At 42.8% G+C, this 12,754-nt stretch overlaps 1 protein-coding gene across 6 annotated transcripts; it reads right to left on the bottom strand.

The window, feature by feature from the left end:
* Positions 1-3,396: 3,396 nt before the first annotated feature.
* LOC110502664 (uncharacterized) lies at positions 3,397-9,669 on the bottom strand. 6 transcript variants are annotated; one of them, XM_021580876.3, is made up of 6 exons: positions 9,384-9,504; positions 8,485-8,595; positions 7,809-7,999; positions 7,543-7,712; positions 7,158-7,366; positions 3,397-6,770 (listed from the first exon to the last, which is right to left on the bottom strand). In XM_021580876.3, the coding sequence occupies exons 4-6, from the start codon at positions 7,657-7,659 to the stop codon at positions 6,509-6,511; spliced, it is 588 nt and encodes a 195-aa protein (XP_021436551.3). In that variant the 5' UTR covers positions 7,660-7,712; positions 7,809-7,999; positions 8,485-8,595; positions 9,384-9,504; the 3' UTR covers positions 3,397-6,508. The 6 variants fall into 6 exon arrangements, with proteins under 6 accessions (XP_021436551.3, XP_090073332.1, XP_021436554.3 ...); XM_090217206.1 differs by lacking the exon at positions 7,809-7,999 and adding an exon at positions 8,809-8,851 and having other exon boundaries at positions 9,384-9,479; XM_021580879.3 differs by lacking the exon at positions 7,809-7,999 and having other exon boundaries at positions 9,384-9,535.
* Between the last annotated feature and the right edge of the window lie 3,085 nt (positions 9,670-12,754).

Raw genomic sequence — 12,754 nt, 5'->3', positions numbered from 1 at the left:
TCATTCTTAAATGGAAGAAGTTTGGAACCACCAAGACTCTTCCTAGAGCTGGCCGCCCAGCCAAACTGAGCAATGGGTGAAGGGCCTTGGTCAGGGAGGAGACCCGATGGTCACTCTGAGAGCACTCAAGTTCCTCTGTGGAGATGGGAGAACCTTCCAGAAGGACAACCATCTCTACAGCACTCCACCAATCAGGCCTTTATGGTGGAGTGTCCAGACGGAAGCCACTCCTCAGTAAAAGGCAGCCTGCTTGGAGTTTGCCAAAATGCATCTAAAGACTCTCAGACTTTGAGAAACAAAATTCTCTGGTTTGATGAAACTAAGATTGAACTCTTTGGCCTGAATGCCAAGCGTCACTCTTGCAGGAAACCTGGAACCATCCCTACGGTGAAGCATGGTTTGTTGCATTATCATGCTGTGGGTATGTTTTTCAGAGGCAGGGACTGGGAGACTAGTCAGGATCGAGACAAAGTACAGAGAGATCCTTGATGAAAACCTGCTCCAGAGCGCTCAGGACCTCAGACTAGAGCAAAGGTTCACCTTCCAACAGGACAATGACCATAAGCAGACAGCCAAGACAATGTAGGAGTGGTTTCGGGACAAGTTTCTGAATGTCCTTAAGTGGCCCGGACTTGAACCCAATCGAACATCTCTGGAGAGACCTGTAAATAGCTGTGCAGCAATGCTCCCCATACAACCTGACAGAGCTTGAGGATCTGCAGAGAAGAATGAAAGAAACTCCCCAAATACAGATGTGCCAAGCTTGTAGAGTCATACCCAAGAAGACTCGATACTGCAATTGCTGCCAAAGGTGCTTCAACAAAGTACTGAGTAAAGGATCTGAATAGTTATGTAAATGTGACATTTCATTTATTTCTTATCAGTGACTCTTTGTTAGTTCCCTCTTCTGTTTGAGTGACATTTTTGGTTTTCTTGCTTGGGAACATAACAAAATGGAGGCTCGTCCGCGATCTTGTTTCCCATGAGTATGGTAGTCTTTCTAGTCACTTACTCTGAAGCGCCCGGATATTTGAGTGTTCTAAATACACTTTTGTGATAGTTTCTGTCACTAATATCGACCCTGAGGAGTTTGAATCATTTTGAAAGTTGCATAATCGCACAGGCTTTTATGTAACTTAAGTTGGGGGTGCTCCTGTGTGGCGCAGTGGTCTAAGGCACTGCATCACAGTGCTAGCTGTGCCACTAGAGATTCTGTGTTCGAGTCCAGAGTCTGTCGCAGCAGGCCATGACCGGGAGACCCATGGGGCGGCGCACAATTGGCCCAGTGTCATTAGGGTTAGGGGAGGACTTGTCTTTGTCCCATCGCGCACCAGCAACTTTTGTGGTAGGCCAAGCACAGTGCACGCTGACATGGTCGCCAGGTGTATGGTGTTTCCTCTGACAGATTGGTGCGGCTGGCTTCCGAGTTAAGTGGGCATTGTGTCAAGAAGCAGTGCGGCTTGGTTGGGTTGTGTTTTGGAGGATGCAGGGCTCTCGACCTTCGCCTCTCCCGAGTCCTTACGGGAGTTGCAGCGATGAGACAAGAAAGACTAACTTCCAATTGGATACCACAAAATTGGAGATAATAAATTTAAAAATTCAACTTCCAGTTGGAAGCATTTGTGGATAACCTTACATGGGCGATACTAGATAAATGTACAAAGGCAAATCTGCTCATCATTTCAAGGCATTATGACATCAAGGTGGCATCTGGCGATCCAAAAGCAGTAGTCAAAGAGTTGATCGGTACTGCTTTGGTGGAGGTGCAAATCCTTCCAGAGAGGGAGGTTGATGAAAAGGGGAGTCCTGCAGACGTGTAATTGTGAGAGTTAGAACTAAAGGCAAAGTTGAAGCAACAGAAATTACAGCTTGAGCACACTCCAGCCTATTATGTGTTTGAATGGGACTGGTGTATCTCGTAAACAAGATTTGGAATCAGACATGAATGAACCCTTTGTTTCAGATGGGTTCGTGTCTCTGCGGAGAAGCAATGGTGTTAAGCAGCCAGTGAAGATGCTGCGAGTCACTGGGGCAGCCCAGTCCTTCATTTTGGAGGGTGTTTTGCCTTCGTCTGACACTTAAACAAATGGTTACGGTGTGTTGGTACAAGACGTGGAGATGGGTCGTATGGATGTTTCCTCTGGGGGAAGCTATGGCTTGTTGGATTAGTGTCGCTGCCACCGCTTTACCAACTGATTGCTCACTCTCTTCCAGTTGCGTGGGTATATGTTGATGTATCGTTTTTAGAGGCTTGATTTAAACTTTGTCTGGTTTCTACATATAACCACAGTATTGTCAATACAAAACTGAGCGACTCACTCCATGCGTCCACACATGCACCTCCCTGATATCTTACACTTTCTCATGTTAATTCTGTGTGTGTGTTTTTGTTTTACTTGTTTCAAAAATCTGTTGGGAAAGAGCAAGCAAGTAAGGAATTTCACTGTACTTCTGCACATGACAACTTGAGATCTGATGTGATTGATAAAAAGACCAATTAGTGGAAAAAACAGAATTAGGGTGCATGTCTAAACACAGCCTATTTGACAGAATCATATCTGTATATCATACATTTGCCTGAAAGTTCTGTTACATCCTACATGTCATTTTAAACAAGCCCCATCCACCTTCCTCCTGAAGAGCCACTGGATATCAGCTAATCAAAATCCCAGTGAGAAGCAAATTAGATGAATCAGATCTGTTAGAGCAGAGCTGGAGAAAAAGTGTGTATAGTCATAGTAGCTCTCCAGGAGAATGGCATATTGCCTCCACCTATCCAAGGCTAAGATCTACAGGAGTGAGTAGGGGGGGGGGGGGGCGCTAAGGATAGAGCTAGAATTCAAGATAGCCTGGTTGTTTCTGGACGAAGCCTCACTGCGGAGCCCAATGATTTCAGATCTGAAGGGTCTGGATATGTAGAAGGAGTGTAGTAGTTGAACTTTCATCAAATTGTCTACACTCTACAGAAATGGAAACATTGAAGAGTTAGGGAGCGAATTGGAACAGATGGGTAGTCTCTTGTATGGTTATACCATGCATGTTGGGAGATGCAGTCAGGTGATCAAGGGTTGCTGTTGGTGATGACTTGCTCAACTGTGTCAGAGGTCAGCAAAGGATCACTGCAGTCATGTGACAAGGGTGTTGTGATTTATCCCATTGGTCAGCAGTACCTCCTGTTCACATGTCAAAAGATAAGTATGATGACCTGGTAACCCTCTGGCTATTTGTTTTCCTCTATCCCGCTCTCAATCCCTTTACGTCATCTCTCTTATCTCACATGGTTGCTAGTAAAGGTCAGACAAATTCAGAACACTAACCAAATACAGCAACACAAAATTCCAACATACAAACTCTGTTCTACTATTGGTTCATAAACAATCCGCAAAGACAACACAATATTTATCAACACCTTTAATCAAACTCTGCAATCACATCTTTGAGATATATATATATATATACATACATACACACACACACACAGTTGAAGTCAGAAGTTTACATACACTTAAGTTGGCGGCATAAAAACGTGTTTTTCAACCACGCCACACATTTCTAGTTAACAAACTATAGTTTTGGCAAGTCGGTTAGGACATTACTTTGTGCATGACATAAGTCATTTTCCAATTGTTTAAAAACAGATTATTTCACTTAATCACAACAATTCCGGTGGGTCAAAAAAAGTTTACATACACTAAATTCCAGAAAATTATGTAATGGCTTTAGAAGCTTCTGATAATTGACTGGCAATTTGAGTCAATTGAAGGTGTACCTATATTTCAAGGCCTACCTTCAAACTCAGTGCCGCTTTGCTTGACATCATGGGGGGAGAAAAAAAATCTAAAGAAAATCAGCCAAGACCTCAGTAAACAAATTGTGGACCTCTACAAGTTTGGTTCATCCTGGGGAGCAATTTCCAAATGCCTGAAGGTACCACGTTCATCTGTACAAACAATAGTACGCAAGTACAAACACCATGGGACCACGCAGCAGTCATACCGCTCAGGAAGAGATGGTGAGTTGCGAAAAGTGCAAATCAATCCCAGAACAGCAAAGGACCTTGTGAAGATGCTGGAGGAAACAGGTACAAAAGTATCCATATCCACAGTAAAACAAGTCCTATATTGACATAACCTGAAAGGCTGCTCAGCAAGGAAGAATCCACTGCTCCAAAACTGCCATAAAAAAGCCAGACTACGGTTTGCAACTGCACATGTGGACCAAGATCGTACTTTTTGGAGAAATGTCCTCTGGCCTGATGAAACAAAAATAGAACTGTTGGGCCATAATGACCATCGTTGTTTGGAGGACAAAGGGTGGATTCTTGCAAGCCAAAGAACACCATCCCAACCGTGAAGCATGGGGGGCATCATGTTGTGGGGGTGCTTTGCTGCAGGAGGGACTGGGGAACTTCACAAAATAGATGCCATCATGAGGGAGGAAAATTGTGTGAATATATTGAAGCAACATCAAGACATCAGTCAGGATGTTGAAGCTTGGTCACGAATGGGCCTTCCAAATGGACAATCATCCCAAGCATACTTCCAAAGTTGTGGAAAAATGGCTTAAGGACAACAAAGTCAAGGTATTGGAGTGGCCACCACAAAGCTAGAACACTTGTGGGTAGAACTGAAAAAGTGTGTGCGAACAAGGAGGCCTACCAACCTGACTCGGTTACACCAGCTGTGTCAGGAGGAATGGGCCAAAATTCCCCCAACTTATCGTGGGAAGCTTGTGCAAGGCTACCCGAAACGTTTGACCCAAGTGAAACAATTTAAAGGCAATGCTACCAAATACTAATTGAGTATATGTAAACTTCTGACCCACTAGGAACATGAAAGAAATAAAAGATGAAAAATCCCTGTTCTATTTTTCTGACATTTCACATTCTTAAAATAAAGTAGTGATCCTAACTGACCTAAGACAGGGAATGTTTACTAGGATTAAATGTCAGGAATTTTGAAAAACTGAGTTAAAAATGTATTTTTGGCTAAGGTGTATGTAAACTTCACCTGTAGAAATATAGATTTAAAAATAATTTAAATCAATGAATGTCAAGTTCCGTTAATGTATGTGTGGAAGACCATATACTGTAGTGTCAAATTAAAGGCAACATTAACATTGAAGTGATACATATTTTTGGGGGTTTCTCTTTCTTTGTACATTGACCAGGTATGAGTTGGGCCATGAGTTTCCTGTCACCTGACCAAGAAAATGTGTCCTAGTTATAGGCTACATCTAGGGCCCAGCGTTTTACCCTAGTTTTTGCCAACCTTGTCTAGCATGAGAACCATTTTATAAAAATTAAATAAAGTTACCAGCTACTCATTTTTAATCAAGCTTTCGAGTAGGAAACTTCTCATCTCCCCTGAAACTCTTCCTCTGATGTACAAGAGAAAGTAGTGCAGTGTTCTGTCAATATATCTGGCAAAAGAATGGTTAATAAAACAACTAAGGGGTGGGGGTCCAAAAACAAATCCCCCACCCCCCCAAAATTAGGTTTTATTTTTCCTGTTTTGAATTTCTCACAATTAAATTGTTTTAGAGAAACATCAAAATTGGATGTTCTGAGTCCACGTCAATGCTTAAATCACATCAGAATAGCATTAATTTTTGGTCTGGAAGGAAACTAACACATTGATTTGAGTGTAATTGCCCTTTAATTGTGCATCTGGCCCTTTAACCTCTGAGATCGATGTCCCTATACCGGGACGGTTGCTAACGTGCACTAATCTGACTAGAATGACATAAGTAACATTCAGCACAGCACTTGGGTTGATACATTATTTACCTTCAGAGGTGAATGTATTTACATTCAGTAATGTTGCTCTGGTTTGTCATCCTGAGGGTCCAAGAGATAAAATGTAGCATAGTTTTGTTTGATAAAATCAATTTCTATATTCAAATGTAGGAACTGGGTTCTAAAGTTTGAACCCCTGCTGTTTCTGTTTTTACACATTGAAAAGGAAATAACGATACCAGCAGACACTTGTCCCTGTATGGAATGAGTTCCACAACCCTGGTCGAAATGTTGACTTCTTCAAAATATCTCCTTTCCAGTTGACAACTTATTTTCCTTTCTTTTTTAGGACACATCTTGGCACATGTCTAATTTGGAGAATCAAATGACCAAAATACTTCATTCAAAAACAAGTCCAGGTGGAATTGAGCTCTCCCAAAGTGCTCTGCTATATCCCACACAGTCGAAACCTCTTTCCTTAATCTTTTGTATGAATCCAAGGTCTAATACGTGATGCTCTTGAGACACGAGACAAACAGAAGAACAGATAAGCCAGTTCCTGAGAGAGAATGAAATGTTAGAAATGAAATGGTAAAAAATATATAGTATCTTTGACTCTGTCACTCTGAACTAGAGTTGGTCAATACTCCACATAGAAGTTGTCCCCAAACACAGATCTAGGATCAGTTTACCATCACCTAATACACACATGAATGATTAGTGGGGGAAGGGATCTAGGGGCAACAAAGCCATCCTAGTCCTCTGTGTCCATCAGTGGAGGATGCGGTGGAGGTACCTCTCCGGGTCGCTCTCCCCTCCTTTCTTCAGTAGAGCTCCTGGTCTGGCTGGTCTCTCAGAGGCCCCTGCAGGGCCTTGGCCCTCAGTTAGGTCCTCTCTGACTCCTGTAGCACCTCTGGGGCCCTTATGAGTCAGTGGCTGTGTATCTGGGCTGCTGCGTTTTGCTCTTGCCTCCATCTTGCTGTCTGATGACTGCTCTTCGCTCTGCTGGCTACTCGCTGAACTCTTACCAATCCTGTAGAAACAAGCCACAAAGTTCAGGGAGTTATTGTGCTCTGTGAGGACTTGGAAAAAGTAGAATGTTATGAAGGATTCAAAGCAGACATTTTAAATCTCTAGATTTTGTGTGAGACATTTTTATCTCTTGATTGTGATTGAATGGTGTGTGTGCGATTGTATGTGGAGAATGGGAAGGAATTGAGAGCATTCAGTGTGTGTGTGTGTGTGTGTGTGTGTGTGAGACAGTCACCCACCTCAGATGCTTGAACACCCATTACCAGCATGGTCCTAGTGTCTCTCCCCTCAACTTAACAATGTGTGTAAATATTCATGATTATTATATATTTATATCAAATTATTATTTTTGTAAATCATAACGGCATATTACATAATGTCAACCCACCTCAGATGATTAAACGCCCGGAGCCAGCGCGACCCCAGTGTGTCTCGCCCCTCCACCCTGAGTCCTCTCCGTCGGCCCCTCGCCCTCAGTCCTATCAGGGCCTGGGCCAGCTCAGCCTCGTCCCCGTGGCCCCACACCAGCTCAGCCCTCTGCTCTGCATCCTGGTCCCCAGCTGCTGTGAACAGCCTCTGCAGCTGACGCAGGTTCACCTTGGGGGGGGGGGGAATTGTGCATTAACCACCTTTATACAGCCAGAAGATTGAATGATTCCTAATTGTTGTTCCTTACCCTAACCTCGCCCCATTAATCCAAACCCTTGACATTTGTTAATCACTGTGCCTAACCTATACCTCTGAATCTGCTTCCTAAATAATACCAAACTCACCCCGCCAAAGATGTTCCCTGAGCCAGCCTTCCTACTCCTCCGCTCAGCGAGACGCCACAGTGTGGAGGGCCCTGCCACCGTAGAGGAGAGAGACGGAGAGGCTGCCTCCGCATCCATCCTCCAAGTGAAAGGCTGCAAGGGCGGTAGGCGATGCCGCGAGATGGGCCTTCCTGTGGAGGATAGGAAAGGTTAGGGATAAGTGCTAGAACTCACTTGTTGCAATTGTATGGCATGTCAATCTGTTTCTATGGGCAACGTGACCTTACTCAGGAATGACTGTGCTAGTTACAGACTTGGGATGGTGTGACTGAAGCATGTCCTGGCCAAGGGAAACTCCAGGTTCTTGTTTTTTCCAGGCCAGGTTATGGTTTAGGAAAAACTCCTGGCCTTGTGAGGGCACACTGTAGGATGCAAGGTAAGCTCCTGCCAGTCTCTACCGTTCCTTGATTATTTAATCCTGCTTGACGGAGCAGAGGGGAACTTAATCGGTCTTGCTTGAAAGCCCATTACACTGCAGATGGTAATAATCAATCTAGCTATACAGTAACTCTGGTAAGAACCAGTCCACCTAGTAACTAAGTCTGCTTGGTCACATGAGGAACTGTAATGGTATTAGCAGAGTAGCTACCTGGCTGTGTCACTAGATCAACTGTACTGGAGGAAATAAGGGCTCTGCTCCAATAGTCACTAAAATTCCACTTGGAATGCATGCACAATACATTTTCCAACTTTAAGTTCTCTCACTCAGAAAGCCACTAAAATATTATGCACCGAAGATGACTCACATCAATAATGGAATTGAAAGGCCTTTAACTTAAGTAATTGCATAAAAAAACAGAGATAAAGAATGTAGCAAATGCACATAGGCCATGCACATCATTCAACCTTATGTGCATCACAGCAGGTGGGTAGCCTCTTAAAACCCCAGAGTGAAATACTTACACTCTGGTCTCTAACGTGTAGGCTCAGTATTCATGAACAGTCCCATTACAAGTCAGAATGTTGAACAAACTCAATGTCCTCAGACGATTTTGCCACTTTGTTGGAGGTAATCTGTGACAAAACACGCACAGGGAAGCTTTATCAACCCGACCTTTTAACACATGAAACACTTGCACAATATGGGCGAGCCTAACCGAACCAGACAGAATGTTGTCCCACTCAATCAGCTGGTAAATTTCAAACACTTCCAGTTGATTATGAGGGAACATGCTTCAGTCCACTGCAATGTGTTAGGAGATTGAAAATAAGAGGGACTGAACCTACTTGCGCTGCAAACAGTCAGGTAAACAACACTTATCTCCACTTCCTACCATCAAAAGGACAAACAACCTGTAGTTAGTGTAAATATAATTTTAGTCAACATTCTGGCTTGTATAGCCTTTTAGGCAGATGTCATTCAGATTGAATATCCATGGGGTAAACCTTCAATGAACAAAAAAGCAAATACAAAAACATACACGAGTACATAAACCTAAGACTGTCGAGATAACTGACACATTTCAAATGTATGGGGTTAACGTTTGTTACAATTTCTACCCCATGGAACGGTCTGTTTAGGCAAAGCAGACATACGCACTTTTCGTTGGCATGCAGATGTGACATTCAAAGCCAATTAGCCTATCCAGTGAGGCAATAAGAGCCGACAATAACTATTTTTATTTTGTTTGTTGGCGTCAAAAGAAACATATTTGGACTTATTTTCTGTAAAACGTACAAGGGCAGAGCTACGGTGCATTTCAAATCCAAACAAATTAATTAGATTATTAGTACTCTACACAATATAGGTCAAGTCTCATACATGAAAGCCGAATAAAAGACTAGCCTAAACACGTTCTTACCCGGCGGCCAAGATGATAGCGACTTTCGTTCTGATGCTTTTCCCAAGATAAATTCCTCTAAGTTCTTTTGTGCTAAGCTACGGTTATTTCGTCAATATGGCTAACAAAATACCTTTGATTTATATGTTGCTCTGTCCACTCGTCGTTGATGTGGAGTAGTAGTTTGGGGTCTATACACCAATGAAAGCGGATATGGTAATTATTCCCACTTTATAGGGCCACTGGAATGTTTTCTCGAGCAATCAGAAGGTTTGTGTGCGGGTCGAGGTGTGAAGCCCCGCCCCTTGGCCGCGCAGTTAATCCATTGACGTCAATGTTCCAGGCATGAGGCTGTGTGTGAAACACTGAGGTATCGGAGACGATTCATGATTATAGGAGCGACAAAAAGTCTCTCCCAGACTGTGTGTGTGTGTGTGTGTGTGTGTGCGCGCGCGCGCGCGTGTATACTACATCTCCATGTGCACACTAACTTCACAAGTCACAGGGGGTTGCAAAGAGTTGAATCTACTCATGACATGAAGGTATAACTGCATCATGGGACTTGACATCATGCTAACAATAAAGGCTAGGTTTACACAGGCAGCCCAATTCTGATATTTTTTCCACTAATTCGTCTTTTGACCAATCACATCAGATCTTTACACATCAGATCTTTTTCAGAGCTGATCTTATTGGCTACAAGACCCACGTGAACCTATCACTAGGTTGCCATTATTCATTAGACATAAATCTTTTTCCTATGTATTTTATTTTCATAACAATTGCAGAAGAAATGTCCCAAAGTAGCCATACATCAAATTATCATGCTCATCTCTCATTTATTTGGATCTAGTAGCCTAGTAAATAGATAGGCTATATGTATTTAAAGTTTTTTTTAAATCATAGGCAGTGCGGTTTATAATACAGGTATTCAGTCGATTTTAACAATATTTTACATTGAAGTAGGCCTTAGCAAGCTACTGTAAGTACTGCAATTGCTTTTTCCCCCCATCTGCCTTGGACTGCCTGCGAATTCTGAAATAATTGTCTATCTTATTTAGATTGGTGGAAAAGTTGATGCAAAACATTGTTGAATTCACTGCTGACAGGTCCACAGTTTACCATTGTTTTTTCTTTCAGAAACTGACCGTCCTTTTCCAGATAAATAATAAATTACTGCTAAAGATTAAAACATCCTGCCAACCAAGGTTATTATTGTTTATTTCTATCAGTTTTTAGATTTTTATTTGAAATTGAGTTAAGTTTCAGTTCATTTTCAGACTTGATTTACTAGTTTCCTTTTAGTTTCAGGTTGATAAAAACATTTGTATCTCATTTTTATTTAATTTAGTATCAGTTTTAGTTTTAGGGACAGAACGTAGCCTTTCCATGGGGGGCTAGGAGTAATTTGTGTTGTTGGCCTGTAGTTCTTTTTTTGCGGATGTCACTTCTTGTCACTGGGGGGCAGTAATACATAAGGTGACTTGGAGAGACATAAAGTCTATGTATCAGTGGAGCCTCAGAGGAGGAAGGGGAGAATTATTCTCCTCAGTGAATTTCACAAAAAAATCTAATATTGTAACATTAAAAAAGTTATACTTTGTAGGTAAAACTATACTAAATATATTAATGTCACCAAATAATTTATTAAATCACACTGTTTTGCAATGAAGGTAGCCTCAACAGCACTCTGTAGGGTAACGCCATGGTGTAGCCTGAGGACAACTAGTTTCCATCCTCATATGGGTATATTGACTTCAATACAAAAACTAGGAGGATCATGGTTCTCACCCCCTTCCATAGACTTCCCTAGTAATTATGACAACTTCCAGAAGACATCCTCCAACCTATCAGAGCTCTTGCAGCATGTTATGCACCCAATCAAAGGATCAGAGAATTAATCTAGCACTGAAAGCATAAGCTACAGCTAGATAACACTGTAGTGCATACAATGTGGTGAGTAGTTGACTCAAAGAGAGAGAAAGCCAATAGTTTAACAATTTTGAACAAATTAATTTCTTTAAAAATGAAGGAGACGAGAGAGAGAGAGAGAGAGAGAGAGAGAGATAGCTATATTTCGTTGTATTTCTTTCCCTTTCACTTAGCTAGTGAATGCAGCTAGTTCAGCTTACTCACACACCTGGTTCAAACAGAGAGGGATGCTACTGTATGTTAGCTATCTGGCTATGCCTATCCAACACTGGAACTCTTCCAAGTCACCGGGGTCCATCGGTGTAACTGCTAAACTGTAGAGGGTTTACTAACCCAAACAGCTCGAGCTTCTACTTTTAAAAATCCACCTTTCCAGAAACAAGTCTCTCACCGTTGCCGCTTGCTATAGACCACTCTCTGCCCCCAGCTGTGCCCTGGACACCATATGTGAACTGATTGCCCCCCATCTCTCTTCAGAGCTAGTGTTGCTAGGTGACCTAAACTGGGACATGCTTAACACCCCGGTCATCCTGCAATCTAAGCTTGAGGCCCTCAATCTCTCACAAATTATCAATGAGCCCACCAGGTACAACCCCAAATCCGTAAAAACGGGCACCCTCATAGATATCATCCTCACCAACTTGCCCTCCAAATATAGCGATCACTGCCTCATTGCCTGCATCCGTAACGTGTCTGCAGTCAAACGACCACCCCGCAAGCAGGCCTTCCTAATTGACCTGGCCCGGGTATCCTGGAAGGATATTGACCTCATCCCGTCAGTAGAGGATGCATGGTTGTTCCTTAAAAGTGCCTTCCTCACCATCTTAAATAAGCATGCCCCTTTCAAAAAATGTAGAACCAGGAACAGATAAAGCCCTTGGATATCTCCAGACCTGACTGCCCTTGACCAGCACAAAAACATCCTGTGGCGTTCTGCATTAGCATCGAATAGCCCCCAATATACACAGGCAGTTAGGAAAGCTAAGGCTAGCTTTTTAAAGCAGAAATTTGCATCCTGTAGCACAAACTCAAAAAAGTTCTGGGACACTGTAAAGTCCATGGAGAATAAGAGCACCTCCTCCCAGCTGCCCACTGCACTGAGGCTAGGAAACACTGTCACCACCGATAAATCCACTGTAATTGAGAATTTCAAAAACCATTTTTCTACGGCTGGCCATGCTTTCCACCCGGCTACACCTACCCCGGTCAACAGCCATGCATTCCCCACAGCAACTTGCCCAAGCCTCCCCCATTTCTCCTTCACCCAAATTCAGACAGCTGATGTTCTTAAAGAGCTGCAAAACCTGGACCCCTATAAATCAGCCGGGCTAGACAATCTGGACCCTCTCTTTTAAAAAAATATCTGCCGAAATTGTTGCAACCCCTATTACTAGCCTATTCAACCTCTCTTTCGTATCGTCTGAGATTCCCAAAGATTGGAAAGCTGCCACGGTCATCCC

The sequence above is a fragment of the Oncorhynchus mykiss genome, chromosome 23, assembly GCF_057628025.1.
Source record: "Oncorhynchus mykiss isolate SJ-2025 chromosome 23, ASM5762802v1, whole genome shotgun sequence".
Taxonomy (NCBI): Eukaryota; Metazoa; Chordata; class Actinopteri; order Salmoniformes; family Salmonidae; genus Oncorhynchus; species Oncorhynchus mykiss.
This window is presented reverse-complemented; position numbering and strand designations above follow the sequence as displayed.

Coding starts and splice junctions, on each gene's coding strand:
- LOC110502664 (XM_021580881.3), bottom strand. CDS start 7,659: ATGGATGCGGAGGCAGCCTCTCCGTCTCTCTCCTCTACGGTGGCAGGG. Junction 7,367..7,542: donor CAGGGAACATCTTTGGCGGG/GTGAGTTTGGTA, acceptor CCCCCCCCCAAG/GTGAACCTGCGTCAGCTGCA. Junction 6,771..7,157: donor CGGGCGTTTAATCATCTGAG/GTGGGTTGACAT, acceptor TTGTTTCTACAG/GATTGGTAAGAGTTCAGCGA.